Here is a 17,255-nt window from a genome sequence, read left to right as displayed (position 1 = left end):
TAAAGATCCTACTCAATAACCTCCCTCCCTCTATATGTGTTACAATTATACAAGAAGCAGGCATGTTTGCAACAGGTCAGATTTAGGTTTTACATTTTTGCCAATTGAATTCCCACCACCAAAACCATCCTAATGTATACCTTTATTTCGGGGGCGGAGGGGCAGAGGTAGATTGAGTTAAAATTTCACCCTAGAGAGGAATATTAGAGGGAGTGATCACTTTCACCATAAAGCATTCCCTGGAGCTGTGTAAAGTTAAAAAGTAGCACAAACAGTTTCTATTTGGACGTATTGAATTTTTACCAGTTTGTCCATCTCCCAGTTGGCATCCAAGACAGGCCCAGATGTGAATCTATGGGAATTCTAATGAACCCATGTGCCAATACATCTCATTACTGACGCCAGCTGACTGGCTCCCTGCTGTGTTAGGAGACCTGAAGAGGAGGGGCAGTCTGGGAAGGAAAAGGAAATTTAAGAAATAAAATTGCCAAGAAGCAACGGTTTCCATTCTTGACACTTCCTTGCTGGGACGATTGCACTCCATACTAAAAGCAGTCCTCTTACACTTTCCTTATTTAAGAGTGGCACAGGGGTTGGCACAAGGTTTAAATGGAAGCTAAAAGATTGCCGGAGAAAGTAATTTTTTCTGGAGGGCGAAGCATAAGAAAACAGTGCTGTAATAAGGAAGTGCACAGCACAATAATTAGCAAGTCTGCACAGAACATTTCAGATGAAGATCCCACATGCCAGTGAACACTTTGACTATTGTTGAGATTGAATTCACAGCGTTCACAGTGGTTCCTGTCCATTTTTCAGTTTCCTTACAGAAAGCACTGATTCTTTGCAAGAATGGTTCCATGAAGTTTGAAATCCCTCAGTGCCTTGCTCAAACAGTTTTACTTCATGTGTGAGTCTTGACAGTCAAGTATTGGTAGATTGGGTGATTGTCAGCATTGTGCCTGAATCTGATTTGGTTGTTGGGTAATATGCAATTGGTATACCGCCAGCAGTTTTCTGGATATTCATCCCTCTCCAATATTCATACCTCTCCAATGTTATCCTCTCTAACCTGGGACAAGGTCACCGAGCTTTACTTATACTCCATGGTTAAGAGTAAGTCACTCAGTGATGGGGGTACCTGTGGTTGAATGTGCCACGGAGAACAAAGGGTACCTACACGTGGGGGAGCTAAGAACAAAGGGGGACCATTGGGGACTAAATAGAATACTTTGTAACTTTGTTGGCGCCCTTTATGTGGCCACTCTGTGCATTCCTTGGGTATGCAAAACAAAGAATCTCACAGTGACAGGTCATATGTGCTAATAAAGTATCGTTCATTCATTCATTCATTCATTGCAGATTACAAACCAAGCTTATTCTATGGTGATGGTCCACGGGGAGTTAGTGGAGTTCTGTAATTTTTATCTACTATATTTAACGTTATGTACATATTCTGTAAAGTCTAACAAATGTTCTGTTAATGTAAAATCTCTAGGTTTTGTGTTATCACCTATTCAAAAGAAACATAGAAACATCGAAAATAAGTGCAGGAGTAGGCCATTCGGCCCTTCGAGCTAGCACCACCATTTAATATGATCATGGCTGATCATCCAAAATCAGTTCCCCGTTCCTGCTTTTTCCCCATATCCCTTGATTCCGTTAGCCCTAAGAGCTAAATCTAACTCTCTCATGAAAACATCCAGTGAATTGGCCTCCACTGCCTTCTGTGGCAGAGAAATCTTTCGCTCTCTTAACTTAAACCCATGACCTCCAGAAGCATTTAAAAGTAAGAGAAAGGAGTTTACAGAAATTCAGAGATTTACACAAAATAACATTACTTGATGTAAAACCTTCATGTAAAACCTTCACATAAATAAACACGTTAATCTTTTGATTCTTTCAAAAATAAAGGACTGGCTCATTTCTGGCTGAGCCTGATGTGGTTTTAGCTGTGTAATAGTATATTTCTTAGAGTTGTAGCATAGATGCAGGCCCTTCAGCCCACTGTGTCCACGCCGACCCATTCACTAGTTTTATGTTATCACTTTGTATCGACTGCCTACACGCAGGGGCAAATTACAGAAGTCAATTAACCTACAAACCAGCCAATTAACCTACAAACTAAACGTCTTTGGATATGGAAGGAAACCGGGGCACCTGGAGCAAACCCACATGGTCACTGGGAGAACATGCAAACTCTACACAGCACAGGCTTGAATCTGATACTGAGGCACGGGGGATTCGGGGAGGGCACCACTAAATGGGGGATTAGGGGAGGGCACAAGTAAATGGGGAATTGGGGAGGGCACCAGTAAATGCAGAATTAGGGAAGGGCACCACTAAATGGGGGATTAGGGGACCATTAAATGGGGATTAGGGGAGGACACTATTAAATGGGGGAGGGCCCCTGTAAATAAGGTATCAGTGAAGGGCACCTTATTCAGTAAATAAGAAATTAGGGGAGGGCCCCAGTAAATGCAGAATTAGGGGAGGGCACCATTAAATAGAGGATTGGTGGAGGACCAATAAATAGTGGATTGGTGAGGGCCCCTGTAAATGAGGTATTAGTGAAGGGCACCACTAAATGGGGAATTTGGGAGGGCACCAGTAAATGGGGAATTGGGGGAGGGCACAAGTAAATGGGGAATTGGGGAGGGCACCAGTAAATGCAGAATTAGGGAAGGGCACCACTAAATGGGGGATTAGGGGACCATTAAATGGGGATTAGGGGAGGACACTATTAAATGGGGGAGGGCCCCTGTAAACAAGGTATCAGTGAAGGGCACCAATAAATGGGGAATTGTGTCTTGGCTGTCTTGAAAATCTAAAACATCTCAACATCCACATCATTGATACTGACATGTATTCTCTACAAAATTGCATTGATACTGCAGTAGTTCTTAGTAAAAGCACAGCGAACTGAAGTCTCTGACTTGTCTGGTATTGATTCAGCAAGTCAGAGACTTCAGTTCGCTGTGTTTTTACAGCGAGAACTACTACACATTTTATTAAATGATTGTTAAAATACTCAAGTACCTTTTGCCATCTGTTGAGGTTATAGACAAAATGCACTGAACACCCTCAATAATCTGTGTAGGAAGGAGCTGCAGAGACTGGTTTAAACCGAAGATTGACACAAAAAGCTGGAGTAACTCAGCAGGAATGGGTGACGTTTCGCGTCGAGAACGGTCTCGGGTCTCAAGAGAGGTCTCGACCCGAAATATCATCCATTCCTTCTCTCCAGAGATGCTGCCTGTCCTGTTGAGTTACTCCAGCTTTTTGTATCGATCTTCGGTTTAAACTAGCCTCTGCAGCTCCTTCCTACATAGATTATTAAGGGTATTGAGTGTATTTTGCCTATAACCTCATAAGGTGGCAAAAGGTACCCTTAATAATCTATTCACAAAATGCTGGAGTAACTCAGCAGGTCAGGCAGCATCTCGGGAGAGAAGGAATGGGTGACGTTTCTGGAGTAACATATCTGACAGGAAGATTAAATGGAAAAAAGCAGATTTACTGACTGTGTACCACCTTAGACCAGTCTCCTGTTCTCCAGACGTAGCATTTCGAATAATCCTCGCAGTCTTCCGCCTCCTTTGGGCGTGTTGATAAATCGCATTTCTTGCGTGGATTAGTGCACTTTATGGTTCGATGTCGAGCCCCTTTGCCACATTTCACAGAACACTGTAATGTACACCAACATAAGGATATAATTTACAGTAACATCACACCCTATCCAACACAACTACAGATGTTGACATAGCGCTCAACTCATCTGTTCTTAAAAATCTCTAAAGGAAACTAAAACTCTGAAAACACATGACAGAGTGATCAGAAGAAAGTGATAAATCATCCAGCAAATGTCAGGAGTTTGTGACAGCTGTTTCTGTTCATTTATATCCACAGATGAATTACGTTGTCTGTATTCCTAAACTGTTGACAGTAAATCATATGGCTTAACTACTCTGGACGAAACCTCTGTTGGTTCTAGCAATAGGTATCTTGTCTCAATTTATCTTTCCCATAAAATTTGACATGCCAATTTATTGCATCCTTCGAAACTGCAAATTTTTTTTTGCTTTGGTCAACATAACAGTGCATAATGCCAAGTACTGTGTTTTGTTTCCCTGTTCCTCTTCTGAACTTGCTAATTAATCATGGATTGTACACATTTTAATGTCACTTTATTTTATGTCTTCAAATATTATGATTTATTGGGAGAATTTTTTATTTTTTTAAAGTTGTTCCCACATCTACTTTTGTTGATCGGATTAATTTCTATTTAACTAAAGTCAATCAGACTTAAAAAGGAGAATATATATAACTGGTTTAAATTTAGTTGCACATATTGGCCTCAAATTATGGGGAAACTGCTCTATTTTTTCTAACAATTTCTTGAAAACTAAAAGGAAAGCTTTTTGAACTTTAATCATGCAAACAATAACAGACTGTTTATATTGGGAGAATTGTGAAAATAACATAATTGAAAAGAGGGAGTGAATAGGAATGTCCCAAATACCAATGTTAACAACTTTTGCTGAGTATAGGTCAACCATTCAAGCATTGGATTTTCTTTTCTGGAGTTTTGTAGATGGAGTAGATACCTGAAACAAGTATATACATATCGAAGAGGATCTGATAAAGTAGACAGTCAGAATCTTTTCCCAAGGTGCAAATATCAAAGACAAATATTGGGTGGCATAATGGCGTATCTGGTAGCGCTGTTGCCTCACAGTACCAGAGACCTGGGATTGTTCCTAACTTCCCGAGGCTTCCTTAAGCCCTTAGGCTTTTAAATAGGCTCATGTATATGCAGGGAATGGAGGAATGTGGATCACATGCAGGCAGAGGAGTCCTGGCATCATGTCAGGCTTAGATATTAAGGGCAGAAGGGCCTGTTCTGTGCTGTGATGTTCTATGTTCATAGCACTGGATAACCACAACATTGTATAAAGGCCTTTCACAAATTGAGGAAGATGTACACTTTGAAGTTCTATGGGGATAGAACACCTATCACTGAGTGGCGCCACCAGCAGTGGCTGCCTCGCCAATAGTCTGCCTGTCCTTTCTTCTTTTTGTTCTTTTCAGGATGTTTTAAAAAGTATGTTTTAGTGTTCCTTTGTTTGTTTTATGTGGGTAGTGGGCGGGGGGGGGGTTGGGGGGAAACTTTTTGTCAATCTCTTACCTCGACGGAGATGCGATTTTCTTCCATATCGTATCTCCGTCCCCACTCCAGAAAGGTAATACTTCCTGATTTTGTTTCTTACAGTGTCATTCTTTTTGTAATCTTTTAGAGTAGCTGAATATCTCTGGTGCTTTGGATCCTAATTTCATTTTCCGTACAGATATTTTATGTGGGTATTAACAATGAGCTTTTTAATTGAAAGTGGAAGCCTGAAGTGGACCAAAGCTTTTGGAGATTTTTTTTGGTTTCTTCACAAAACAAAACATTTTCCCAGTTCATATTATTACTTAAGGGTGAATCTTTAAGGATGAATCATTGACTCTTTAACAAAATGGCAGTGGTAGCGTGCATTATTCCACAATGACTCAGAGTGGCAGGTGGGCAATGGTTGGTGCCTATGGCTTTTTGTAGTGAAACACGGTGGTTACAATAGGGAATATTCTGGTCTTGCCAGACTCATGACCAAGTGAGATTAGTGTAGTACGTCGAGCAACCCAGTGAGAGTGGAGGAGGACTTGCAATCTTGTTTTATTCCTATTCCTGCAGTATCATTGATGATGCATTGAGGAAGGTAATAAAAAGGCCTGGCAAATGATGGCTGTGTGCGTGGCTACAGTAAACAGTAGCACGATTAAATATGTTTCTGGCCTTAGGATTGGATTATACCTTGCAATCATGCCAATTTTGAACCTTTACAAAGCTTGAGCCCAAAGTCTGAGGAACATGTACTTATAATTTAATTTAGGTGATGTGAAAACCTGTGCTGCTTTATTTCAAAATAAATGAATATACTGAAAAATACCTAATCTACTTTGTCTTTGGGCAAAAATGGAATGAATGCTAGATACTTCACCCTCCCAGTGTTACCCTGTCTACTTGAAGGATAGTCAGGTGGATAGAAACTAGATTTAGTTCCAAAACATGTGGCCAGAAAGGTAACGCTCATAATGCAGGTGTCCAAGGCTCAACCAAAATTAGTCCTGAGGCTTCCACAGGCAGTTTAACAAATGCTGCAGATTGCACCGGGCACATGTCCTGTTGACAGCCCCTCTGTTAAGTGCTGGGGTGGGAATAGATAAAAGCACAGGGTGTCTAGCATGGGGTGGTTGTAGCTTGCAGTATTCCTCTTGTGGCTGTACAGTGTACCTTCAGCATCGATGGTCTGAGTCCCGCACCTAACAACACTGTCGATGTACAATAACCAAATTAATTTGTTGTAAATCAAGAAGTCACCTGAACAACATCTTTTCAAGGTCGTGTAAGGATGGCCAATAATTGCTGCATTCACTAGCAAGCAATTTAAAAGGGACTATTGTATCATGTGACAAATGGTAAAGATATTTTTCTGCCCTTTTTTTACTCTTTAGGCTGGTTAGAAAAAGATTGCTTAGTGTGAACCTTCAATAGTTTGACCCAATGTTTGCAGTAAAGCTCCTGGACACAATCAAGATCCTCCCTTACATATTTGAATTAGGCTTAATCTCTGAAGATAGAATGAAGTGGTGCAGAATCTATACTGCATTGGCATATACAGAAACTGGTAAATTAGTAACCATTTATATCCAGACTACAGGTGGAATATTACCATTTTCTCAACCAATAATGTTTAACAGCCCAATGGTATTAAAATTTTCTCGGGGTGACCAATGCTTGGTCTTGCAGGCTAATGTTTAAAAGACTGTCCTTGAATGTTTGCGTTTCAGATGTTATCTCCATCTGTTAATATATAAGGAGATTTAAGGAGGTTAGCCATGCTTCCCACTCTCCCCCCCCCCCCCTCACCCCCACTCCGCCCCAAACACCTGCCATGCCGAGGTCAAAGGACTTCCCAAGGCAAATGTTTAAAAAAACACGTGAAAGAAATTGCAAAGATTCTTCAGGGAAAATATCCTGACATGTATTATAACCACCTTCTGTCTCAGTGTTTGATCAAAGCAATACAAGCACTTAACTCTTAAATTATTTCCAGTTCATTTCCATGAAAATAAAGCAAAATATACTAGAACTGGACAACGTGCTTCAATGTTGGGGAGGAGGGGGGGAAATCTTTTTTTTTTTGCAGAAAAATATGAAAAGGCGTTGAATGTTGTGGATGAGGGTAACACATGATAAGCTTTATATCTAGATGCTGAAAATGAGATAGGGTTCTTGACCGTGACTTTCCCAGCCCCCACCAAGGCAATAATTATCAATTTAATTAACTGACTTACTTAATGTACGTGTGCAGCTCAGAATTTAAGTGTCAGAACATGTAGTACCTAATTATAGGCTTTGTGCACTTAACCCGTACCAAACATACCAGTAGACTTCTGAACATGTTCTTCAGCCGCAGCTGGAATAACAATTAACATGGAGGTACTGTTTTTATTTGAGTCCAAGCTGACGCTAAAAAATCAGTGCAGACAATTGTGCTTCACAGAGGAATGTTGTAGAGCAGGAATTGCACTAATTTTGAGATATGGGAGATGTACGCCATTATGTGGAAATGCACTGACAAGACACTTTGGTTTTGACTTAAGTAACTGAGGCAAGGAATTTATCAGTTTGTGTCATGATTCTCATGAGGTTATTGTCACTGACATTAGTTAATGTCCTTGTTAAAAAAGGTCAGAGGAAATCTAAGCTTAATTATTTCTATGGCCCATATTACCACAGAGAGCAAGTTCATGAATCCAGATACTAAAAAAAAAGTGCTATTTAAATGTTCGGCCTTTGCAAATGCTGGGCTATTGTTAGACTTCTAAACCAACAGAATCAACTAATTGGACTCACAAGAAAAGATTTTTGAGGATGTTGCCAGGACTCGAGGGTCTGAGCTATAGGGAGAGGTTGAGCAGGCTGGGACTTCATTTCTTGGAGCACAAAAGGATGAGAAGTGATCTTATAGATGTGTACAAAATCATGAGAGGAATAGATTGAGTAAATGAACAGTCTTTTGCCCAGAGTAGCGAAATTGAGGGCCAGAGGACATTAAGGTGAGGAGGGAAAGATATAATAGGAACCTGAGGGGCAACTTTTTTACACAAAAGGTCGTGGGTGTATGGAACGAGCTGCCAGACAAAGGTAATTGAGGTAGACACTATTGCAACATTTCAAAAATATTTAGACAGGTACATGGATAGGATAGGTTTAGAGGAATATGGGCTAAATGCAGGCAGGTGGGACGGGTGCAGATGAGGCATGTTGGTTAGCATGGGTAGGTTGGGCCGAAGAGCCTGTTTCCAAGCGCTGTATGACTCGATGCCCAAAATGTCACCTGTCCATTCCCCCTGTAGATATTGTGTGACCCACTAAGTTTCTCCAGGACTTTGTGTTTTGCTCAGGATCAACCAATACTTTTGGAGTTTAAAACTGATACAAAGTACTGCAGATATTGGCTGAAACAGAAAAAAACAAAGTGCTGGAGTAATTCAACGGGACGGACAGCATTTCTGGAGGACATTGACAGATAATGTTTCAGGTTGGACCCTCTTCAGACTGATTGAAGTGGGGGAGAGGGGAAAGCTGGTAAAGAGGAGGGAGCAGCACAGAGCCTGGCAAGTGATAGGTGGACACAGGTGAGGAGGGTTTGATTGGTAGATGGGTGGACAAAGGCTCGTGATGTAAAGGAGATAAAAGGTTGTGAGTACGGAGAGAAGAGGAATTAAATGTTAAGCCAAGGGGAGAGATATATGTGGATGGGGGGAGAGAAAGGGGGGCATGATAGTGGGAGAAATGGGTGTGCCCCACTATGGGGCACAGGGAAGAAAGGGAGGAAAAAAGAGGGGTTAAAATTGAAGACTTCAATGTTCATGGGTTCTTGCGTAGTTGTAAGCTACCCAAGCGGAATATGAGATGCTGTTCCTCCAGTTATATGTGTCTTTTGTGTTGAGTGTGCTTTCAGCTGTACTAATGCATCTGACAATCAAAATGGTGAGATTCCTGCTTCATCAAATTTTACATTGAGGAAACTATGCCCTGAAATATCTGGCAAAAAACACGTAGAGTGCAGGCTTCTACTGGCTTGAGAATGGACTTTCTTTGGATGATGTGAAACTTAGCTCAATAGGTACACTTATCACCCAGAGGTGCCTGTACATGAAGAGGCCGTAGACCATTGAAGACTTTCCCAGCCCCCACCCAGACAATGATACACAGAGTAATGCAGGAGTGACCTTGTGCTATGTTTACTTGGGAAACAACAATGCTGTTGTTCTAAGACTGGCACAAAATGCTGGAGTAACTCAGCGGCTCAGGCAGCATCTCTGTAGAAAAGGAATAGGTGACGTTTTGGGTCGAGACCCTTCTTCAGACTGAGAGTCGGGGAGAGGGAAAAGAATGATATGAAAAGGAACACAGAACAAATGAATGAAAGGTATGCCAGGTGCCAGGATGCAGATGTGAGTTGGTGGCGTGTGTGTGTAATCTAAGAACAACCTTCCCCTTGACCCTGAGAGTATTAAAAAACCCGCTGACTGAGGGTGCCTACATGAGGTGGATTGTAAAGAGAAGTTGTGATTAGTGAATGATAGGCAGCTCCCTTGATGTAGCCATGAGTGACTGGGGGTGGACAGTCCTATGCGAGAGACAAGGGAGCCCATGACAACAAAAGACAGACTTCAATGAGAAGTTCTGCTCCTCTGGTCTTCAACATTAGCGTTACAACTTACCTTGAGGGCCTCCTCTGCCTCTCCTTTATGTTTTGTTGAACAAGGCAGCTGGGCTTGCATGGCAACACCATTGCAGTTAAGATTGTTTCCATTGTTACAGCAAGAGACATTGTTTAATTTAGTTTACTTTAATTTAGAGATACAGCATGGAAACAGGCCCATTGACCCACTGAGTTCACACCTACCACCAATCACCCATTCGCACTAGTTCAGTGTAATCGCACTTTCTCATCAACCCCCTACACCTTGGGGCAATTTACAGAGGCCAATTAATCTACAAACCTGCACATCTTTGAGATGTGGGAGGAAACCGGAGCACCCGGATGAAACCCACGCGATCACAGGGAGAACATGCAAACTGCACCCAGACAGCACCTGAGGTCAGGATCAAAGCCGGGTCTATTCTGTACATAAGGGGGTTAATTTCTGTTTACAGGATGTAAAGCTAAAATAAGTTGAGAAAGCTTTCTACCTCTGACCATATTCCGGCCTCCCACACTGTCAGGCAATCCTGACCCTCACAGCGTTGTAGTGATGCAGGTTTCGACCCGGGACAGTCTCGCTCACGAGCTCTAATCAGTGTTCCATTCCGGAGCTGTTGGGTACATGCCACTTGTCTGCTTTGACTTCCTTTACCACAAGTACGTGAGCATGGCGTCCATTCTGTCATCATCCATCTATTGAGAAAGATATTTTATTGTAATTCCCTGTTTTTAATAAAAATGTAAACTAGGAAGAGAATAGGAGCATAATTAGGCCATTCGGCCCCTCGAGTCTGCTTTCAGAGTAAAACAAGGCATGAATTTCCAATGAAATGTTGGAAATGCCAACATCCAACTTACAGTGCCCCCCATAATGTTTGGGACAAAGACTCATCATTTATCCATTTGCCTCTGTACTCCACAATTTGAGATTTGGAATTGAAAAAATCACATGTGTTTAAAGTGCACATTGTCAGGTTTTAATAAAGGCCATTTTTATACATTTTGGTTTCACCATTTAGAAATTACAGCAGTGTTTATACATAGTCTTCCCATTTCAGGGCAACATAATGCTTGGGACACAGCAATGTCATGTAAATGAAAGTAGCCACGTTTAATATTTTGTTGCATATCCTTTGCATGCAATGACTGCTTAAAGTCTGCGATTCATGGACATCACCAGTTGCCGGGTGTCTTCTCTTGTGATGCTCTGCCAGGCCTGTATTGCAGCCAGCTTTAGCTTATGCCTGTTTTGGGGGCTAGCGCCCTTCAGTTTTCTCTTCAGCATATAAAAGGTATGCTCAATTGGGTTCAGATTGGGTGATTGACTTGGCCACTCAAGAATTGACCATTTTTTAGCTTTGAGAAACTCCTTTGTTGCTTTAACAGTATGCTTGGGATCATTGTCTTGCTGTAGATTGAACCGCCGGCCAATGAGTTTTGAGGCATTTGTTTGAACTTGAGCAGATAGGATGTTTCCATACACTTCAGAATTCATTATATTATTACCACCAACAGTTGTATCATCAATGAAGATAAGTGAGCCTTCAGCAGCCATACATACCCAGGCCATAACACCCCCAACCACCATGTTTCACAGATGAGGTGGTATGCTTTGGATCTTGGGCAGTTCCTTCTCTCGTCTATGCTTTTCTCTTGCCATCAGTCTGATATAAGTTAATCCTCATCTCTGACAATGTTAATCTTCAATCTGACAATGTGCACTTTGTGATTTTTTTAATTACAAATCTCAAATCGTGGAGTACAGAGGCAAATTAATAAATGTCTTTGTCCCAAACATTATGGAGGGCACTGTATATTCACCATTCCTGCTTTGGATAGAATCAGAGGCTCTTCAGCTCAACTTTCCCACACCAACATAACATCCCAACTTCTATTCTCAATACCTTGACTGCTGTTGACCAATGCAGCAAAAGGCTTCTTATCCATCCTATCTACCTGTGACGCCACTTTCAGGGAACTATGTACCTGCACTCCTAGATCCCTCTGCTCTACATCATTCCTTACGGGCCTGTCTTTCAATGTGCAGTTCCTGCCCTGGTTTGACTTGCAAAATGCAATACCCCACTCCTATTTTTATTAAACTCCATTAAACATTCCTCTGCCAACTTACCGAGCTGTTCAAGATCCTGTCGGATCTTGGACTTAGCAAGTAGCCTGACTAAAATCTGGCTTTGTTATGCTATCTTTGTAATACCAAAACTCTGTTTGTACATTTTGGTACATTTCAGTAACCTGCACTTTAGAAATCTCTCAACACATTTCTGCATTCGGTAGTAAAAGAGCTATTTTGCATATTACAGTAGCTTCCCCAGAAAGTTTACCAAGAATAGATTTGAAGGTACTGGTCGGTGGTAGAGTGGCACTACCAGTTTTACTCCTGCATTTCCTTATGCACACATATTCTACCGTGCTTACAATACCATGCAATATTATTGGGTAACACAATCAACTGGCATCTGTAATGTCCAGCACATGTCAGGCAATAGAACATTTACTGGATGCTGCTTATCAATTTATGTACCTTACCTGGTCTGACAAGGCTGCTGATTGCATTTGCGGACAAGTGGTTCAGGCTTTCTCAGCTGTTTGCATTTCCGATTATCCACAATAGTTGTAGTTTTGCTCATGATTTTTGTACAAGTCACAAGTGTCTTTCTTTCTCCTGGAGAGGGTAAACAAAAGGCTGGTTGTTCATAAAGCTCTGGCTCTCGGGTTCCTGATCCAAGCTACTCAGAAATATGTATTATTCATGCCGCTTCTCTCTCTATCTTGTTTCAGTAGATAAGACTGAGAAGCCTTCTCCTTTCTTTCAGGAGAAAACATGTTATTAGTAGAAAAGGCAAATTATGAATTCAATAAGGACAAGTGTATTTGTGCACATTGACAACTACAGCATTCATCATAACTGGTACGTGAACACAAATACCAAAACCTGCTCAAGGGGCCCTGTCATTGCATTTAATATGACAGAATATGTGCAGAGAATAAGAATACAAGAAAACAGAGCAGGATTCGATCAAAGACAGACACAAAATGCTGGAGTAACTCAGCGGGACAGGCAGCATCTGTGGAGAGAAGGACTGGGTGACATTTTGGTTTGAGACCCTTCTTCAGACTAAAATTCATGGGAAAGGGCAACGAGAGATATAGACGATGATGTAGAGAGACATAGAGATATATGAATGAAAGATATGCAAAAAAAGTGACAATGATAAAGGAAACAGGTCATTGTTAGCTGTAGCTAGGTGAGAATGAAAAGCTGGTGTGACTAGGGTGGGGGAGGGATGAAGAGAGAGGGAATGCCGGGGTTACTTGAAGTTAGAGAAATTAATATTCATACCCCCGGGTTATAAGCTGCCCAAGCGAAATATGAGATGCTGTTCCTCCAATTTGCGTTTAGCCTCGCTCTGACAATCGAGGAGGCCTAGCACAGAAAGGCCCGTGTGGGAATGGGAGGAGGAATTAAAGTGTTTAGCAACCGGGAGATCAAGTAGATCCAGGCAGACTGAGTGGTCAGTCACATGAGCCTGCTCCATTATTCAATTAGATCATGACAGTTCCCTTCACAGTACCCTGGAAAATCCCCAGACCCCAGTTTCAGGATCATTGACAAAAGGTCACCCTGAAGAGTTTGCCATCTCGAGAGTGCAAGTAGCTTAACATAGAACAGTACAGCAGAGGAACAGGCCATTCAGCCCATAAGATCACAAACATGATGCTGTCAAATGAATATTCTCAGGCTGTACAGGATTCATACCGCTCCATTCCCTGCATATCCCTGTACCTACCTGAAAGCCTCTTAAACACCACTATTGTATCTGCCCCACCATCACCTCTGGCAGTGCATTCCAGGCACCCCCCCCCTCCCCCCACTCTTTGTTTGTAAAAAATAAAATGCCCCACACATCTTTAAATGTTCCCCCTCCGTTTGTAAAACTCTAGTCTTTGACATTTCTACCCTGGAAAAGGTTCTGACTGTCTACCCTATCTATATAACTCTATCATGTTTCCCCTCAACCTCCAGTTCCAGAGAAAACAACCAAGTTTGTCCAACTTCTCCTTAAAGCTAATACCTGTGTTAGCCAACATTGTAATAATTGTAATGCTTGAATGCTGTAACACTGTATTCTACACTCTAGTGTTTGTTCCTTTGTACTCGCAGTCGTATTTGTGTATGGCTTGATTGTACTCATGTATAGTATGATTTGACAAGATAGCACGCCAAGAAAATCTTTCACTACATCCCAGTATACACAACAATAATAAACCAATATCAATACCCTCTAATCCAGGCATCATTCTGCTCTTAAACCTCTTCTGCACCCTCTCCAAAACCTCTATATTCTTCCTATAATGGGGTGACCAGAAATGCACACAATATTCCCAAAGTGGCCTAACGAATTTTTTCTAAAGACTTTTCTAAAGTTTTTTTCTAAAACTTCCTGACTCTAATACTCAAAGCCCTGACCGATGAAGGCAAGTATACCATTCACCTTCTTTACCACTCTATTTACTTGTTGCCACTTTCAGGGAGCTATGGACTTGGACCTCAAGATCCCTCTGTACATCAATGGTGTTAAGAGTGTTGCCATTAATTCAATACTTACCCCTTATATTTGACCTCCCAAAGTGCAACACCTCACACTTGGTCAGATTTAACTCCATCTGCCATTCTTCTGCCCATATCTGTAAATGATCTATATCCAGCTGCATCCTTTGACAGCCATCCTCATTAGCCGCAACACCATCAATTTCGGTGTCAGCAAACTCACAAACCATCCCATCGACTTTTACAAACAAGTCTTTTATATATATCACACACATGCCATAAATTCCATATGTTTCATAAGTTACTGGCATTGCAAGGAGTTCCAAGAACTTGCCAGGTGTGCAAATAAGAACAAATGGCAAACAAATGCTCTTGCGTGAATTGTTTGAAATTTCTTTCATTTTGGTTGCATTAAATTTGGTTTAATTTTGGCACCTGTGTGTCCAGGAGTGATGCATTGAAACATTTTGTGTTTAGTGAACAAAAGCAGCTAATGTTCCTTTTAATAGCACTTCTCACATACTGAAACATATTTCAAAGTATTTTGCGTTAAGGTTGACAAATTGGATGCCAAACAGGAAGGGAAAATGACAGGAGTTAAGTAGGAGAGAAAAAAAAGACCTTGAATAGACTAAAAACAAAGTTAGAGACTTGGAAATATGCTTAAGTCAGAAAGAGATCAACATTTTCTAATATAGACTGTGAGAAGGCACCTCATGAGCATTTAAAATTATCTTCTATGTCAAGCAAACTCCTTATTTGTGGTAACAAAGTGTGACCTGGAATCTCAATTGGATAAAATGATTTTCCCCGTTTTGCTTTCCAATTATAATTTTTAATTGAAAAAAGGTAACAACCATGTGCAGATTTCTACACTAGCAGAGTTTGATTGGGCTTTTTCTGTTGTTAGTCACTCTGTAACCCCATGTTATTTTCAGATCAGAATCCTATGGTTTGCCTGTTGCACCAAATAGCACTGCTTGCTTCCATTTGTTTTATTTCATTCTTTCCAAAGAATTTGCCAGCTGACCTCTCCTACCCTGCCAACAAGTAGCAAACAGTTACTGTTTCCCTGACATACACTCATATTATTGGGGACCGGCCATCAGAGTTTTTCGGTCTGTAATTAGATCCCCCCCCCCAATCAATCTTTCAGCCCCAACACCCATAGAACAAGCAACATACCATTGATTAGTCAGACGCATAATTTACTGGCTGTTTCCAGTATTCCCTAAATACAATCTGTCAGCCTGCTCCATATCCAGTTTCACACACAACCTGCTGGACCCACTCCTACCCCTCTTCAACAATAAGCTGCTGGTCTATTTAAGGTGAGAGGGAAAGGATTTAATAGGAACCCGAGAGTAACCTTTTCACATAAAGGTGGTAGGTGTATGGAACGAGCTGCTGGAGAAGGGTAGCTGAGGCAGGTATTATCGCAATGTTGAAGAAACATTTGGAAAAGTAAATGGATCAGACATGTTTAGAGGGGTATGGACCAAATGTAGACAGGTGGGACTAGTGTAGATGGGATTTATTGGCTGATGTGGGCAAGTTGGGCCAAAGAGCCTGTTTCCATGCTGTATGACTCTCCACCATCCCACCCTCTTCCCCCCCCCCCCCCCCCACACCCCCACCTAAACAATCTGTAAATGCCACGGGCCTCATGGGCAACTGAAATTGTGCAGTGTTGTCAAAGATGAAGCAACAACTGAATGTCTTGGTGATGCTCTTCATTTGTACCACATGAGTACTTCATCATGGATACAGTAATATTCTTAAACTTGTCACAACGTTTAAAACACAACCTTTTGTCAAATAAGTCCAATGGAGAAATGTCCAAAAGAACTTGAACCATGACAATATTCTTGGTGAAAAAAATATGCTTCGGGCTCCTGGCTCTGATTGATGTTTACCTCATCATACAAGAGTTCAGATCTTGCCGTGGGATAAGTTAGTTACAATGGCCTCAATGGGTATTTATCCAGTCACAATCAATGCAGACACTGGGGTAACTGTGTCTCATCAAGAGCGAGCCATTGCTAATTTGGACACTCTCCGAAAATGGGCATGGGACTGGCTGTGTGTGATTAATCTTGCCTGTTGACTGCAACACAGGCAGTGTGCCAGCTTTGTACTGCCTGCTCACAGTAATGTCAGCATTAATTATACTGTTCATTGGTTGGATGCACAGGCAGGGGGATGGGTGTCGTAAAGGGATAGCACCAGTTAAAACTAACCTGCACCACCCAAAGCCAGTCTGCACCTCTTAAAGGGGAAGAACCTTGGTGGTCATTCCACAAGCAGAGGGAGCAGTGAAGACTGGCAGGATATGGGAGCTCCAAGGATTTGGATACACCACAGGAGGTTTTGGCAGAGGAAATGGAAAGTATGGAAGATGCCTGACATGAGTAAGGAACCACGAGGGGCTTCAGATATGTGCTCATAAGGCAGTTGAAGCGATGTGGGGATAAGCCTTCTTATGGAGAGAGTAGTCATGATTTTGAACCCGTTGCTTGCAAAGTGGCGGAATCATTGTTAGAAGGGCATTAGAAAGGCAAGGAAAGGAAAATCATTTTTGCATGCTCTGAGGAAAGGAAGATAAATGGACGGAATGAGTTGCTGTTTCGAATGCCAACATCAACTTGATGGGTTGAATAGTTTCCCTGTGTGCTGTTAAGACTGTAGGAGCCATTTGTGTTTGGACTGGCTGCTTTGCCATATTATATTGTTTTGTCTAGATATCTTGCTGGATTATTTTGGACACTTGGGGGCTGTCGTGAGATGAATACATATATGGGCATAACATACTGGGAGGAGCCAGAATTTGGCGGAATATCTGGAGCCACAAGGACTGGGAGGAGTCA

The 17,255-nt window shown here is 41.7% G+C and overlaps 1 protein-coding gene across 1 annotated transcript in view; it reads right to left on the bottom strand.

Moving 5' to 3' along the window:
* Window positions 1–17,255, bottom strand: part of LOC144592394 (A disintegrin and metalloproteinase with thrombospondin motifs 19-like) — a 308,520-nt gene that overhangs the window by 26,204 nt on the left and 265,061 nt on the right. The window contains exons 19-21 of the mRNA XM_078396960.1: window positions 12,366–12,501; window positions 10,307–10,511; window positions 3,532–3,684 (exon numbers count right to left, since the gene is read on the bottom strand). Coding sequence (XP_078253086.1) covers window positions 3,532–3,684; window positions 10,307–10,511; window positions 12,366–12,501 — 494 coding nt within the window. The remainder of the gene's footprint in view (window positions 1–3,531; window positions 3,685–10,306; window positions 10,512–12,365; window positions 12,502–17,255) is intronic.

The sequence above is a fragment of the Rhinoraja longicauda genome, chromosome 3, assembly GCF_053455715.1.
Source record: "Rhinoraja longicauda isolate Sanriku21f chromosome 3, sRhiLon1.1, whole genome shotgun sequence".
NCBI classification, from domain to species: Eukaryota; Metazoa; Chordata; class Chondrichthyes; order Rajiformes; family Arhynchobatidae; genus Rhinoraja; species Rhinoraja longicauda.
Note: the sequence above shows the minus strand (reverse complement) of the source record. Positions and strands in the feature narration are given on the sequence as shown.